Source organism: Ursus americanus, chromosome 7 (assembly GCF_024610735.1).
Source record: "Ursus americanus isolate L20-20 chromosome 7, mUrsAme1.1.p, whole genome shotgun sequence".
Taxonomy (NCBI): Eukaryota; Metazoa; Chordata; class Mammalia; order Carnivora; family Ursidae; genus Ursus; species Ursus americanus.
Window position 1 is genome coordinate 30965813 of NC_142133.1, and position 16212 is coordinate 30982024.

At 44.0% G+C, this 16212-nt stretch overlaps 1 protein-coding gene across 1 annotated transcript; it reads left to right on the top strand.

Annotated features, from left to right (window-relative positions):
• Positions 1–17: 17 nt before the first annotated feature.
• Positions 18–7257, top strand: LGALSL (galectin like). Its single transcript, XM_045788102.2, has 5 exons — positions 18–151; positions 962–1033; positions 1184–1272; positions 1931–2108; positions 4101–7257. Exons 1-5 carry the CDS (start codon positions 116–118, stop codon positions 4242–4244), a joined length of 519 nt encoding a protein of 172 aa, XP_045644058.1. The 5' UTR covers positions 18–115; the 3' UTR covers positions 4245–7257.
• The last annotated feature ends 8955 nt before the right edge of the window (positions 7258–16212 follow it).

The following is a 16212-nucleotide window of genomic DNA, read 5'->3' on the forward strand; positions in this document are numbered from 1 at the left end:
CCCGCGCCCCCGCCCGGCGCAGGACCGCCCCGGGATCCCCGCCCGCGCGCCGCGTCCCACGTCCCCCGCCGCCGCCGGGCCGCCAGCCGTGCACCCCGGCGCGCCGTGCAAGAAGATGGCTGGATCGGTGGCGGACAGCGATGCCGCGGTGGTGAGTGCGGAGGGGTGCACGCGAGGCGCCCCCTTCCCGCGGCCCGGCACGCCGCCGCCTGCTCAGCGGGGCTGCGGCGGAGAGGAGGCTGAGGCCCAGCCCGGCGCCCCCCGCGTGGGAAGGCGCCCGATACCTGTTAGCGAGCGCCGGCTGTGAGCGGCCGGCCTGGGGGGCAGGCGGGGTGCCCCGGGTGCACCGGAGAGAGGGTGCATGGGGGCGGACGGCGGCGTGGGGGTGACCGACAGCCCCCGCGGTGCCGTGCAGCCGGCAGCCAGGTGTGTGCACGTTGCACGTGTGAGTGTGCGCTTGGGTGAGTGTGTCTGGGGCGCGCGCCCCGCGGCCGCCTCCGACATCCCGGGGATTCCCCCTTGGAAATGGGTCTGGCCTGGGGGGCCCCGAGACAAGTTGAGCGCGACCCTGCACCCCAGCCACGTCCCTCAGGACAGGCCTGGGCGACTGCGGGTCCAGAGGCGTTTGCGGTTGAAGAGGGGCCTCCCCTCCTCCGACGCGGGGCTCTGGCTCCCGGCGTGCCTCGACCTGGATTTTGATCTAGATCTGAAGGTCTGGGAATCTTCAGAAGCTTAGCCACCGGGTGGGTGGAAGGGACGGGTTTTGTTCCCGGGCTTTCTGCGGTTATTCAATGGGCTGTGAGGTGGCAGCATCTGCAGACGCTGCCTGTGCCCTGCGAAAGCTGCTGGATTCAGCCAGATTTGTATAGGTGCTTCCCCACTACCTCCCCTTCCCCTCCCAGCCCCCACCCCCCTAAAACTAGAGCCTTTGGAAAGCCAATCTGTGTGCTGCTATTTTTAGAAACTAGATGATGGGCATTTAAACAACTCCTTGGGCTCTCCAGTTCAAGCCGACGTGTACTTCCCACGACTGGTAAGTGATTTCGTTCTGTGCTCTGTGTCTCTGCCTGTACCCTTTTCCTTTCTAATTGCATTTTCCAGTGGGTCAGGTCCTCAGGATCTGAGGGCGTGGCTCTTCCCGGACAGGCTGTAAACTTCCCGTTTCTCCTGTCATCCTTTGCAGATAGTCCCGTTCTGTGGGCACATTAAAGGTGGCATGAGACCAGGCAAGAAGGTGTTGGTGATGGGCATTGTAGACCTCAACCCAGAGAGGTAAGACAGAGAGTCCTTGTCACCCAAAGGCTCGTCAGGCGCTTAAAGGCCCTGCCCACTCTTGTTGTGGTTGATTGCTGCTCCTCCTCCTCTCCCTGTGGCCAGTGTTGCTAGCTGGAAGTGCCAAGAAAGTACCATGTTCCCATGAAAAGAATGTGTATGAATCCCAGCCATCATTTCTCCAGACAGCTATTTATATCAGTGATTATAAATATAGGCCCACATCATTTTCTCTTTGACCCTTAAGGAGGGCAAAGGATTTTTTTTTGTAAGGGTTTTTAAACATGGTGCTTGGAGCAAGATCTGTCAATATACATGACAAGCCAACATTACAAGATATCATTGCCCCTGGTCAATTCCTGGGGCTGTTTTTGAGAATTGTGAAATGGATTAAGACACAGATGTGTGGGTGGTTTGGGGTATCTGAAATCCCTAATGGTGGTCATGTTCAACTGCACCAAAGTTTTTACCAGAGCCTCCTTCAGGTATTAAAATACCTGGCTTGGTTGTAATCCTCCTTCTCCGCATATATTCCAAGCTTCTGTGTAACCTGTAGTGGCCCATTCAAAGCAGACAAACCCCGAGGAGGAGGAGGAACTACGGGAGCCTGGGTTGTTGACAGCCAAACCCAGAATAAATGAGCCGATTTTCTTTTCAGCTTTGCCATCAGCTTGACCTGTGGTGACTCCGAAGACCCTCCCGCCGATGTGGCCATTGAACTCAAAGCTGTGTTCACAGACCGGCAACTACTCAGAAATTCTTGTATATCTGGGGAAAGGGGTGAAGAACAGTCCGCAATCCCTTACTTTCCATTCATCCCAGACCAGCCGTTCAGGGTGAGTACCTCGAGCGCTTCAGCTCCGGCCGCTGGCAGGGTGACGGTGCGCGGCTCCTCCAGCGTATGCCAAGAAGGCTTTAAGCAGCCAGAATTTGTGCATGTCTAGGAAGTTTGTCACCTGATGGTGGAAAAAAGAAAAAAGATCAAAAGAGCTCTGTTTGCTGATACAAACTAATACTCCCCATAGTAGCTCTAGGCTCTGTTGAGCCAGTACATTTAGTAAAGAAGCCTGTGTCCAGATTGTTAAGGATACTTTTCTATGTAGTACTCATCCTAGTACTAGGCATGGAATCTATACCTGTCCCAAAATATCCTGATTGATTAATAAATAATAAGGGCTAGAAATTTCCTCATTTTTTTTCAACCTAGAAGGAACACTAAACCTTATTAGTTGTGACTTTTTTTTAAGAACAATAGTGATAATCTTTTCATTTTCTCCTGTTACTTTTGCTAATGAGGTCTGGGCCTTGTTTCTCCCTCTGGGTTAAGTAGCCTTAGTCTGTTTTATTGTCACAGGTTGTGTGGCTGACAAATTCCTTCCCTTGGGCCCGGATGGGTATAACTTGGCTCTCCACCATCTAATGGGCAGGAAGCACAACCCAGCTTCGCATACAACCAAGCAATATTAGTAGCACCTTCCTCTATGAAGGACAGTGCCAAGTGAGAGATGCAAGTAATGTGAGTGATGTGTTAGGAAAGGATTTCCTGAAGCCCCGGGCCTGGTGATGAAGTTGTCTGTATTACACCTTGTTAACATGCATCACAATAATAACAGCTCGGTTGCATATAAGCCTATTAAAGCACAACTACCCTTAACCTGTTGCTCTTCATCTAGACATTTACAAGGGCCTTATGAAGAAGTAGTAATTTTTCTTCTCACCTTACCATCTGGTGGGGGGAATAAGAATCCATGACTTACATCAGTGATAGAACTGAGATCGTTGCCCTTCTAATCATAGTCTGGGGAAGGTACCTGTTCCTATTAGCCATGCCCTCCCCCTTCTCTAGAATGGTAATGGCCCCTTAGGCTCCTCTTGGTTATGTCTGTCTGTCTGTCTTTCTTTCTTTCTTTTTTTCTTTCTTTCTTTTTCTTTGTACTATGACAGTTTCTTGATGAATCTTAATGCATAGCTTATGAGTATGAGTAACCAGAGCTTCTGTCTTCCAAGAGGAATATAATGCTCCCCAACAACCAAATTGAAATGAAATCGGCCCTTCTTGGTGATAAAATTTTAGTAATAATATGAATTAAATGTGACTAATATCACATATGAAGTCTCTTCTTACATGGTGGCCACCAGTGCTTTTAATAAATACCTAGCACAGAACCAATGATTAAAATCTATGGTGAATTACTTAAGGAAAAGAGGAAGAAAAAGCTTTTACCATATGGAATCAGCATTTCTGTTTGGCTTAACAAAGCCTTGTTAATTACACATCCTTGGGCCAATGGTAATTACTGTGTAACCTTCTCTCTGCTTTAATGTTTACCATGTTTGAGGGCCTAGACTGTCATTACATGGTCCTAAGTGGGGGCCAGTTTATCTTTGTGAGGGTCTCCTCTGAGGGTTGGATGGGCTCAGGGGATGACCGTGGAGGCATTAAGTGCCATGTAAATCAATCTGTGCTGCTTTAGGTCACTTTCCGGAGTACAAAGAGAAGGAAGAAGGGTTCAAGCATGAACAATTAAAATCTTTAAAGGATATTGAATAGTGAAGAACGGTGGTTCACAAAGTGTGTTCCTCATTCCAGCAATAGCAGCATTATGTTGGAACTTGATGGAAATGCAGATTCGTAGATCTTACCCTAGACCTACTAAATCGAAAGTTTGGGGGGTGGAGCCCAGCAGTTTGTGGCACTTCTGTATGATTCCAAGGTTGGAGAACCACTGAAGATATTGCCTCTCTCTAAAATGAAATATTGTGTGTTTGTTTTCCCCAGCAGCGTTCACTGAAATTGTGAATTGAGATTATGATTTTGTTTCTTCCAGGTGGAAATTCTCTGTGAGCACCCACGTTTCAGAGTGTTTGTGGATGGACACCAACTTTTTGATTTTTACCACCGCATTCAAACGTTATCTGCAATCGACACCATAAAGATAAACGGGGACCTCCAGATCACCAAGCTTGGCTGATACTGTTTAAACCACCTCTGTTTCAAATACGATCAGGTGCCACGACTGTCTGACTGTCCGTCTGGAAGAAGTGTCCTAGCAAGATCTGGAGACTTAAAAAGAAAACAAAAACAAAAAGCAGGCTTCACTGTCTCTTCTTTCTGTGCAGTTTAAACCCAAAACGACAACTTCAAACTGTGGTTTGCCCTTGGGAAGCTGTCAGAACAAAGACACCGAGCCATTATTTCCAGAACAAAGTAATACATTATGCTGGATTTTATTCAGACTAAACTGACATGGATTTGTGATAATTTGTGATTCGGTAGCAAGTTATTCATCTTTTCAAAGCAAGGTGATACTTAGAAACTAAAGTGCTAACGACTTAAAACAACACCACCAACAACAAAGACGATACACCGAGATCAACTCATTTCTGCACTGAAGTGGAAGTGTGTAGCACAACCAACATTTTAGTCAGGGTATTTACATAGAATGTAGGTGGTTCAAGGTTTGGTTGGTTTTGTTTTTTGGGGGTTTTTTCTTGTTTTTTGGTTTTTGCACAGCATAACGTTAATTCAGATTTTTAAAGCTTTCTCGTAGTTATTTATTTATACTCAATGGACATATTAGAGAATGATTAATGTCTCAAAAACAGCAAGTTATGAACTTTTGAATGTATAGGTATCTTAGGTCCAAAGGGGAAAATTACATAGTACAATCATGAAAGAATTGTATCTTCCATACCCCTAAACTTAGGATCTCTTGATATAAATTGCTGTAAGTGCTTTTGGGAAAAGTTTGCAACATTTCGATAAAACTGCTTTTCAAGTAATCGATGATTACATAAATTCTATTTATATCCTGTTTTCTCCTTACTGTGAATTAGCACAGTATTGGCTTCCTTAAGACCAATTAACTACTTTTCCCTAGGTCTTTATAACAGCTCGTTAAGTTGTTATTAAACTAATTGGAAACATGTAAGAGGCGATTCTATCAACAATTTTTAAAATAACTATTATATAAACTTTTAAAAGTATACCATGAAAATGATTCTGGAATGCAGTGCAGAGCAGAAGCAAATGGCCCCAAATAACTTACTTGGAAACAATTTGTATCAACGTAAGCTGTCAGCTCATTGTGTTACTTTTGTTACGTGTCCCTCGCCAGTATCCCTAAGCAATGCCTTTTGGAACTTCAGAGGAGAGGATGCTTCCAGCTGTGTTAGCTGTGCTGAGACATTAGGATAAGGGGGGGATCCAGGTTAGGAAACGATCCAATTAGTTTATCTGGAAGGTTAACTCCCAGAACTCCAGATCCCTTGAGTCCAGCCAAGAGTGTGAATGTTTCAAATCAAGCTGTTAAGAGTTTCCTTGCGTTGGTGGAGCTGATCCGACAGCAGAGCCTCTCCACGAGGAGCCTGCAGTACTGTGAACATCAGCGCGCGGCAAGGGCCGGCTGGAGTCCTGGGTGCTGGCCTTCGCCAACTGATTGGCCCTGGAGACAAATACCCTCGGCATTGCTTTGGTCAGGTAGTGGGGGGTGGACAAAGGGGTGCTCGGGTGGGGATGTATTTATATATAATTTAGGTTTCGTTTGTACAGCACACTGCATCATGTTATGACCTGTCCTTGTCCTGCTTTGCTTTTGAGTTCTTTTACGCAACATGCAGAGGCACGGAAGTGGCCACGTCATTTTCACGTGTCGAGAATGTAGACAGTGTTTCAGTACCAAAGTCTAAGAAAAAGCAAACTAAAACCGTGAATTTTTTATAGGTGATATATTTGGGTTCTTCTCAACTTTGAAACTACTTAGCACGGTTCCATTGTGTTATATAAGAAGATAACTTTATCCAACAAGACTGGCTGAGCGTTAAAAGCTTTATGTACCAGCTGGCTTAATCAGCCATATTCAGCCAAGAGGGCTGTTCTTTGGCTCCAGGTACTTTCAAGCCTGTGATTCACTTCTCGTGGCTTATAAAGCCACTAGATTTTGAGGCGTGTTCGTGCAGACACTTCGAGGGCACCCTGAATTATATGAGTAGGGTTTTTGGTGGAAGAGCCCCACAGGAGGTTTCCTTTGAGTGGCCGTCCTTCCCCACGCACTGCATAATTCAGCAGAAACCAGAGGAGCTGGGCTTGGGGCTGATTGGAAGTGACACTGTCCTCTCTGCCTATCAGCTAACTTGGCTTAGCCGCCAAGCCCTTAGGCAGCTCGGTGTAAAGATACACTGTTAACCCTTCCTTTCTCTGGGAGGCCCAGTGGGAACCTCTTGGTTAAGCTGTTGGAATTACTCTAAATGATATGATGGTTTGATTCAGGTATAGCTCAATTAGCAGGGGGGCTGTGTTACTCGTTAGCCGTAGACTGGAAACAGGGTTCTTGCCTCTCATTGGCGTGTGAGGTCTGAGGTGGGAATTCAGGGTGGAAAGTGCTATTTAAACCTTCACAGGAAAGCATTTGGGTATGTAAGGAGTTATTTCTGACCAGAGCCCTAATTTTGCAATATGCCCAAAACCAAGGAATATAAATAACAAGCAGGCTCTGGGGGAATAAAAGGCAGGCTTTAGACAATCTGTCCACTTCTGCATCAAAATTGGAGTGAATGTATATACCTACTTAAAGATTAATAGAAGTGACTTCTACTTTCTAGGCTGTCCCAGAATTGTCTTAAATTACTATTTTTTTAAAATCGGAACCCCCATTTCAAATCTTGCCAACCTCAGTTCAAAAGCCCCTAAGAAATCACTCTGGGAAATGATGGTCACCATCATTGTTAAAATGGCAAATCCTTTCATTTCTATTAAGAAGAAAATAACCAAAAAGAGGGAGGGAGTCCTGTTGCCTTGAGAGGAACAGCCTTGGCATTTTCCGGCATTAATGTAGGAATAATGTTCTTATGATGACATATTTTCAAAGAAACACTTTCTTATTTACTGCGTGGTGTAAAATGTTGCTAAATGTGTTCTTACATTATTATGTCACTGCTGAAAGTTATTTGCACTATAATAAAGGAATTTTCTACAAAATGGTTTCCAGTTTATAAAATGCTACATTCGGCACCAGGTATGATATGCTTAGCCTAAACCGTATGGGATAGCAGTGTTCCGTCACTTCCACGTACACTCCCAAGACCAGTCGTTATGTTTCCCACCTTGCTAAACTGATCAAGGGAAGGAGAGTGTCTCGGAGACCTGATGAGTTTATTGTTGTGTGTGCAATAGGGTTTTTTAAATGTAGTTTATATACAGTAAATGAACTTTATTTGGTGTACAGTTCCATGGGTTTTTAACACATGCATAGATTCCTGTCATTACCACCTCAATCGGATACAGAATTGTTCCATCACCCCAGAAAATTCCCTTGTGCTATCCTTCTGTAGTTAAACGTGTCCCCCATTCCTCACCCTAATCAGGCAACCCGTTCCCTGCCACCTCCCTATAGTTTTGCCTTTTCCTGAGTGTCCTATAAAGAATATCATACAGTACCTCATCTTTTGAGGTTAGCTTTTTCCATTTGCATAATGCATTTGAGATTCATGCGGTGTGTGTATCAATAGTTTTTATTGCTGAGTAGTGTTCTATTGTATAGATGTACCAATTTCTTTATCCATCTACCTGTTCAGGATACAGTGGTTTCTTAATAAATCATTAAATATAGTCTTAGCACATTGTATATACAAAAGCAAGATTGCATTTCCCCACTCTTCTCTTTCCTGTGGTTTGAATGATTAGGAAGGAAACTTGATTCCTTGGCTATTCTGCCTACAAATAAAACTGTGGCTTATAGAAGTTTGGCTAGCTTCAGTTATGGGAGATGAGTGGAGAGATATTTACAGGCTGGATCTGCTGTCCTACTTACGTCTTGATTGTTTTTATTCCCGTTTTTTCCTTTTTTTTTTTTTTTTTTAAGGATGCAAAGCTATGAGGCTGGTCTCTGTCACGGCTTTTACGGTTAAGTGTAGGCCGGGTGGCACCTTATACAAGCACCCGTTAAGGTGAGGACAATTTGCTGATGCTGTTGGGCAGAGATGGGAGTGCTTCCCCTGGCTCCCAGCCTAGCGGGGAAGATCCCTTCTGGAAAAGACATTATACTTGCTGTTTGACAGCATTGTGGATGAGATGGTGTGGGAGATAACCATAATCGGAGCCTCCAAGTGCCTCAAACACTTAAGGTCTTTCTTCATTCACAGGTATTTATTGATCTGTGTCAACTGCTATTCCAGGCACCTGGATACATCAGTGAATAAAACTGACAAAGGCCTCTGGTGGCTTTAAACTCTAGTGTGCTTAAGAATCACCCAGCAATGGCTCAGTCGGTTAGGTGTCCAACTCCTGATTTTGGCTCAGGTCATGATCTCAGGGTCGTGAGATCGAGCCTCGTGTCGGGCTCTGCACTGGGCATGGAGGCTGCTTAGGATTTTCTCTCTCTCTCCCTTTCCCTCTCCCCCCCCCCCACCTGGCTCACGCTCTCTCTCTCTCTCTCTAAAAAATAATCATCATCATCATCATCCAGAAAATCTGCTTAGAGGCAGAAGTCCAGCTTCTCCCCTGGGAGATTGTTTCAATAGGTCTGGAGTTGGTCCCAGGAGTTTGTATTTTTAAGAAACATCCTGATATTGCTCAGCCATCAAAAAGGATGAAATTTTACCATTTATATCGACGTGGATGGAACTGGAGGGTATTATGCAGAGCAAAATAAGTCAGTCAGAGAAAGACAATTATCATGGTTTCACTCATATGAGGAACATAAGAAATAGTGCAGAGGATAGTAGGGGAAAGGAGGGAAAACTGGAAGGGAAGAAATCAGAGGAAGACAAACCACAGAAGACTCTTAGCTGTAGGAAGCAAACTGAGGGTTGCTGGAGGGGAGATGGGTAGGGGGATGGGGTAACTGGGTGGTGGGCATTAGGGAGAGCACAAGATATGGTGAGCACTGGATGTTATACGCAACTGATGAAAAACTGAACTCCACATCTGAAACTAATGAGGTACTGTATGTTGGCTAATTGAATTTAAACTAAAAAAAAAGAAATATCCTGGTGGTCATCAGTGGTCCTGGATCCTAAATTAAGCAGCTCTGCCTTGGCGAATTCCATTCGCTGAATCAAACTGTTGGATTATATGGGGTTGTGATTTTCCGATCTGTGGATATCTTCCTTTGAAAACTGCATTTCAACACAAAGAGGTCCTGCTCTCCCCCCAAAAATCATGCAGCTGTCATAACCCTACAGTTATGTGTCATTATCCCTGATTTAACCTTCTCCTCTCTTCACTCTGCCCCCACCTCAAATACAAGACACTGTAGTAAAAGAAAGTATATTTCAACCAAATGTTAAGAAAATCTTCCTCATTTGGATTGTCTTAGGGCCTCAGGAACACCCTGACACCTATTTTAAACAGTGCAGGCTCTGAGAAAGATTGAGGTTCTGGAGGAAGCCTGCCCGCCTTATTGGTAAGCATTTCAATTAGTTATTTGTTGGAGAATTGCCAGGGTGGGGCCTAATTGTTCTCTGAGGCAAATACACAAAGTGGCTTATAACTCGGAAAGAGGGCAGAAGGCAAGTGGTAATGGCCCCAATGAGCTGTTCATGGCATTTTGGAAATGAATTTAGAGTCTCCCTTTCACAAGAAAATGCTGGTGAGTTGTACATGACGCTGCATGCTTGCCCTGCTTGCTAACCACCATGTTAATTTCACAATGGTTTCCCCTAAAAAAAAAGTGTCCTGCACAAGGCAGAGAACTGCCTTGCAAGACATATACTTAATAATTAATGAATATGGGTGTATACAAGATGCCAAAACAATACTCAACCAAGAGAGAAGGGGAAGAAATAGCCACTGACGCTGTCTCTTGCTTTGATACACCCTTCCATCTCCCAGGGAAAGACGGTGACGAGGCGAGCGAACAAAGAAGGTAAGGAGACATCATTGCTTGATAGGGCAGCACAGGCAGTACCTAAATAATAGGGCCTGGGAAGCAGCGAGCCGGCCACAGGCCTAGATGGTGGGTGATGTGAGGTTTTGGGGGCCTTCCAAGCTCTCATGAGTAAGAATGATAACAAACGTTTGCTAATGACCCCAGCACCTCCCTTTCCGTCAGGATTCTGTCATTAATTCTAAAAGGATAGATGCAAATAATCGAAGCTTACCTAAACAGCTGGTCTGAGAACAGGAGGAAGAGAAGCAGTGAGGTTGTGGAGAGAGGTGGGACGAGGGCCCCCTGGCCTCGGGGATTCCTTGTGTAAGCTCAGGTGGGCACTTTATTTATTTATTTTTTTAAAGAAGGATAAAAATGTTTTAATTGTCACAATACATTGGTAAATTGAATAATCTACACTGCAGCACCAAGTGGCTACACATGGTCATCATCAAATGAACTTTTCAGGGGTGCCTGGTGGGTGCCGTCAGTTAAGCGTCCAACTCTTGGTTTGGCTCAGGTCGTGATCTCAGAGTTGTGAGATCAAGCCCTCGATCGGTGCGGAATCTGCTTAAAACTCTCTCTCCCTCTGCTCCTCCTCCCCGTGCTCGTTCTCTCTCTCTCTCTCAAACAAATTAATTAATTTTAAAAAAGAACTTTCCAAGTACCCCACTAACCACCAGTCACAAGTTGAGGTGGGCACTTTCAACTTCCAGCTTTATTTCGCCTCCTGTGAGAAATGGAAATAATGACACTTGTGTCATAGTGTTTATAGAGCTAGAGTTAACAACATTTTGTGCAGGAGTAAAACATTCATCACAACTGAAAAAGCCAGAGTTAAAATAATCATAATGCCGGGGTGCCTGGGTGGCTCAGTCAGTTAAATGACAGACTTGATTTTGGCTCAGGTCATGATCTAAAGGTCGTGAGACCGAGCCCCAAGTCGGGCTCTGCACTGGGTGTGGAGGGTGCTTGGGATTTTTTTCTCCATCTCCCTCTGCCCCACCCTGCCTCTCTCCCTCTCTAAAAAAATAAGAATAATAATGATTATGATAACAATTTCTATAACAATCCTCCACAACGTTGTATAACAGTATTAGAAGTGCTAGTCTTTGAGACTGTATCTAATCCCTTGGAATATGCTTTTAATATTGTTTCATTGAAGTCTATTTTGTTTAAAATCTAGCCAAAATTAGCAGTGTATTAGGCAATATTTAAAATGATGTTTGTAAAATATAATTAGAGATTTCTTTTATCCTGAATTATTACAGCTGTTCCAAAATTAGAAGCATGGGTTTCTCCTAATGCAGTAAAAATAATCTTTAGTTCAACATAAAATGATTTTTCATGTTACATTAAAAAGTGAACAAGAAAGATATGCACAAAATGATAAGGAACTACTGAAAACATTCTCTTTTAATGAGAATCTTCATGGAGTAATGTGGTCTGTTACTCTAAGATTCTAATTTACCGTTCCTTTATCCTACATTTTTTAAATCCTCAAATTAAAAATGTAAAAAACCCTCACATTATGGAACACAACACCAGTCTCTTTTTATTTGAGGAGGTTGGAAAGAGACCTGCTCTCATAAGACTCTGCTTAAAGTCAAACATTGGGCTTACCTCACAGTTTGGGTTGTTGTTTTTTTTAAGGCAACCACCATTCACTCTGCTTTTGTAAGCACTGTAAATTCCTGACTTGGGATTCCCCTTGCAATCCTCAATAACTTCGAAATTATGTACACGATTTTTAAAATTTCGGCCTGCTAAGTTGAAAGGGCAAATATGTTTATCCGGTTTGCGCTCTTGAAAAATGTCTGCACAGGTATTCGTGTCCTCAGTTCCTCTCTCCCGTCGGAGAGTCACTCGTCCGTCACTGACACTGATGAAGTGAAGCTGGATATCAACAGAGCACTTTCCTATGAAGGCACCCGATTAGGCACTGCGGGTTATAAAGAGAGATGAAAGACAAATGTCACCCACCCTTGAAGAATTTATGATCTAACTGGAAAGACAGGTCATGTACATATAAAATATACATAAAGATGAATGTCAATAAACAGGACCAGACCGAGTGGGCGGAACATTACATGCTCCAGAGGACAGAGCTTGCTGGGGTGGCCCAGGAGGGTGTCTGGGTCCAGAAGACTTCAGCTGGGCTTCCAAGGGCCTGAATGCCCTGTGCACCTCTGGGCTACCCCCAAACTCAGTGATCTCTGCTCCGCTGTCCGCAGTACCACCGAGAGCACCGCTAAGCGTCAGGAGCGGAGCTGTCCGCTTCAGATGGCATTGGTGATCAGAAGTCTTCATTTATTTTAATGACTAACACGATTGTATTTATGTGTTTGTCTCACCCGTATGTGGCTGGTCTCCTGGGAACAGTCTTGGGTTCACCTGAAGCCAATCTTGGAGGAGGACGCAGCGCTTTTTCATAGCCTCAAAAAGCCAGCCTACTCCAGAAAGCGTTAGGTGGCAAGACATTTTATTGGCCATTTTGTGGGAAGAAGAGCATTTTTATCACATGCCACCCAGCGAACTGAGGAATAAAAATCTCTACTAGACATTCTTTTCTCCCCAAGTCCCCAACCCTCTCCTAGGCAGCTTCCACATCTCCCCAATTTCCTTTTTCATGCAGAGCTGTTTGGCCAGGACCAGCTCCCCAAGGGGGTTTTTAAAGGCCATTTTCTCCATAGGGGAGATTCAGGCCCAAAGAAAAATAAGAATTCTCTATCATTTCATTTGCTAGTATCTTTAATACCTTGCCTCATTTCCAAAACAACTCAAGGCAGCAAAGAGTGAGGACATCAAGAGAGGTGGGGAGGAAAATGCCAGAACCTCCTGATTCTTTCTATCCTCAAGACTCAGGTTTAATGTCTCAAATCAATTTTCCCAATAACTTAATTTTAAAGAAGTTGCTTCCTTCTCAATGTTCTCTTATCTGTTTGCTTGTTTACTATCCCTTTCTCCTGCCAGGTGATCCTTTCCATCAGGGAGCAACCATACTAATCTCGTTCACTATCGCATTTCAAGCATTTAGCAGGGTACTTGTCACAATTAGAAATAAATAAATGTTTGTTGAATGAATCCATAATAGCCAACATGTTGTATGTTATCTATAGCTTTGCAACAAATTATCCCAAAATTTAGAGGCTTAAAACAATAATAATAATTTATTGTCTCACACAGTTTTTATTGTGGGTGGTTCTGACCCAAGGTCTCTCTTGATATGACAATTAAGTGGTCAACTAGGACTACAGTCAACTCAAGGCTTGCCTAGGGCTCTGTAATTGGGCTGCCTTCTTTGCATTTAACAAAATCTTGGAGAGGAACCACTTTCTCTCCACTCATCAATACTGTACAAAGGACATAGATCAATGGAATAGTAGAGAAAGCCCAGAAATAAATGCACATTTACATGGTCAGTTAATCTTTGACAAAGGAGGAAAGAATATGCAATAGGAAAAAGACAGTCTCTTCAACAAATGGTGGGGGAGAACTGGACAGCTACATGCAAAAGAATGAAACTGGATCACTTTCTTACACCATCCACAAAAATAAATTCAAAATGGATTAAAGACTTAAATGTGAGAACTGAAACTATAAAAATCCTAGAAGAGAGCACAGGCAGTAATTTCTCTGACATTGGCCATAGCAACTTTTTTCTAAATATGTCTCCTGAGGCAAGGGAAACAAAAGGAAAAATAAACTATTGGGACTACATCAAACTAAAAAGCTTCTGCACAGCAAAGGAAACAATCAACAAAACTAAAACACAACCTACTGAATAGGGGAAGATATTTGCAAATGATGTCTTTAACAAACAATCACTAGTATCCAAAATATATAAAGAACTTATACAACTCAATGGTCAAAAAACAAATAATCCAATTAAAAAATGGGCAGAAGACATGAGCAGATGTTTCTCCAAAGACGAAACACAGATGGACACACGGAAAGATGCTCAGCATCACTGATCATCAGGGAAATGCAAATCAAAACCCCCACGAGAGATCACCTCACACCTGTCGGAATGGCTGAAATCAACAACACAAGAAACAAGTATTGGTGAGGATGTGGAGTAATAGGAACCCTTATGCACTGTTAGCGGGAGTGCAAACTGGTGCAGCTGCTGTGGAAAATGGCATGGAGGTTCCTCAAAAGTTAAAAATGGAACTACCCTGCAATCTGACAATTACACCACTGGGTATTTAGCCCAAAAATACAAAAACACTAATTCAAAGGGAAAAATGGACCCCTATGTTTACTGCTGCATTACTTATAATAAGTCAAATTATGGAAGCAGCCCAAGTGTCCATCAACACACACACACACACACACACACACACACACACACACACACACACACGCAATGGAATATTATTTAGCCGTAAAAAGGAATGAAATCCTGCCATCTGCCACAACGTGGTTGGATCTAGAGAGTATAATGCTAAGTAAAATAAGTCAGTCAGAGAAAGACAAGTGCCATATGATTTCATTCATATGTAGAATTTAAGAAACAAAACAAATGGGCAAAGGCTAAAAGAGAAAGAGAGAGAAAAACCAAGCACAGACTCTTAACTATAGAGAACGAACTGATCATTACCGGAGGGCAGGTGGGTGGGGGGAGGGGTGAAATAGGTGAAGGGGATAAGAGTATACTTATCTTGATGAGCACTGAGTAATATATAGAATTGTTGAATCACTATATTTTACATCTGATAGCGATATAACACTGTGTATTAACTATACTGGAATTTTTTTAAGTTGTTAAAAAAAAAAGAAATACTGGGGCGCCTGGGTGGCACAGCGGTTAAGCATCTGCCTTCGGCTCAGGGCGTGATCCTGGCGTTATGGGATCAAGCCCCACATCAGGCTCCTCCGCTGGGAGCCTGCTTCTTCCTCTCCCACTCCCCCTGCTTGTGTTCCCTCTCTCGCTGGCTGTCTCTATCTCTGTCGAATAAATAAATAAAATCTTAAAAAAAAAAAAGAAATACTGTGCAAAGTAGAGTATTAGGACAGACAGACTGGGGTTCAAATCTTGCTGCTTGCAGCTCTGTGATCTCCCTGTATAAGTTTTGACCAATCTGAGCCTCATTTTTCTCTTCTGTAATATGGAGCTGCAAAAATCTTCTTCACAAGATTATTGTAAGGATTAAGCAAAAGAAGGTCCCTAGGGCAGTTAGCATGGTGCCCGGCATGTAATGAGAACCCAGCAAATGGTGGCTGTTGGCCTCCATCAGAATGATGACTCCCTCACCTGATACTTCATATTCTGGACCTCAACTTGGTTCCGAGGCTACCTGGATAGCAGAGCTTGCTAGGGTCTCACAGGGCAGGTAAGAAAAAACCAAGTCCAGAGAGCTTAAGTGACTTGTCCACGGTCACTTGGGAGGAGGGATCCTGGGCAGGGCTGTCTGCGGAGGCACAGTGAGAATCATGAGGAAGGGTGACGAGTGGCCCGAGACAGCGGCGTCCTGTCTGGGCTCCCTGGGGCCATTACGGGGTGAGCTGGGACGCTGGTTACTGTCTTGGTTGATTCTTCAGGGGAGGCTTATGTGCCTGACCCGCCTCCCAGCGACAGTTTGAAGGGATTATTTAGTGGCTGGTGAAACAGCCGTGACAGGGCATCCTTGCTCCAGTAAGCCACCCGCGTGCATCCGGCAGCTAGGGCCAGATGCGAAACGGCCACTTAGGCCTTAACGAGCTTGCTCAGCTGCAATTCTGGGGAGTCCTAAGAGCCTTCCTAATTACCCCATCTTGTTGTTGGTGTTGTTTGGGGTTTTGGGGTCTTGTTTTGTTTTTTATTTCTTGTGGGGTTTTTTGGGTATTTGTTTTTGTTGTTTTTTTTTTTAAGTTCCCTCACCGGAAAGACTTCTGCTTTGATCAGTCATCCACATTTTCCTGGCAAATTTTAAAGCGTTGCAAATGTGAGCTTATGAGACTGTGTTTGTATTTGCCTGGGTCTCAGGCTCTCTTCAAGTCACCTGAATGGCTTCCATCTTCACTCCAAAGAGCACGCACTTCTTTTTTTAATCCATTCTAGAAAGCCATCACAGCCTACCCAGGGCTCTAG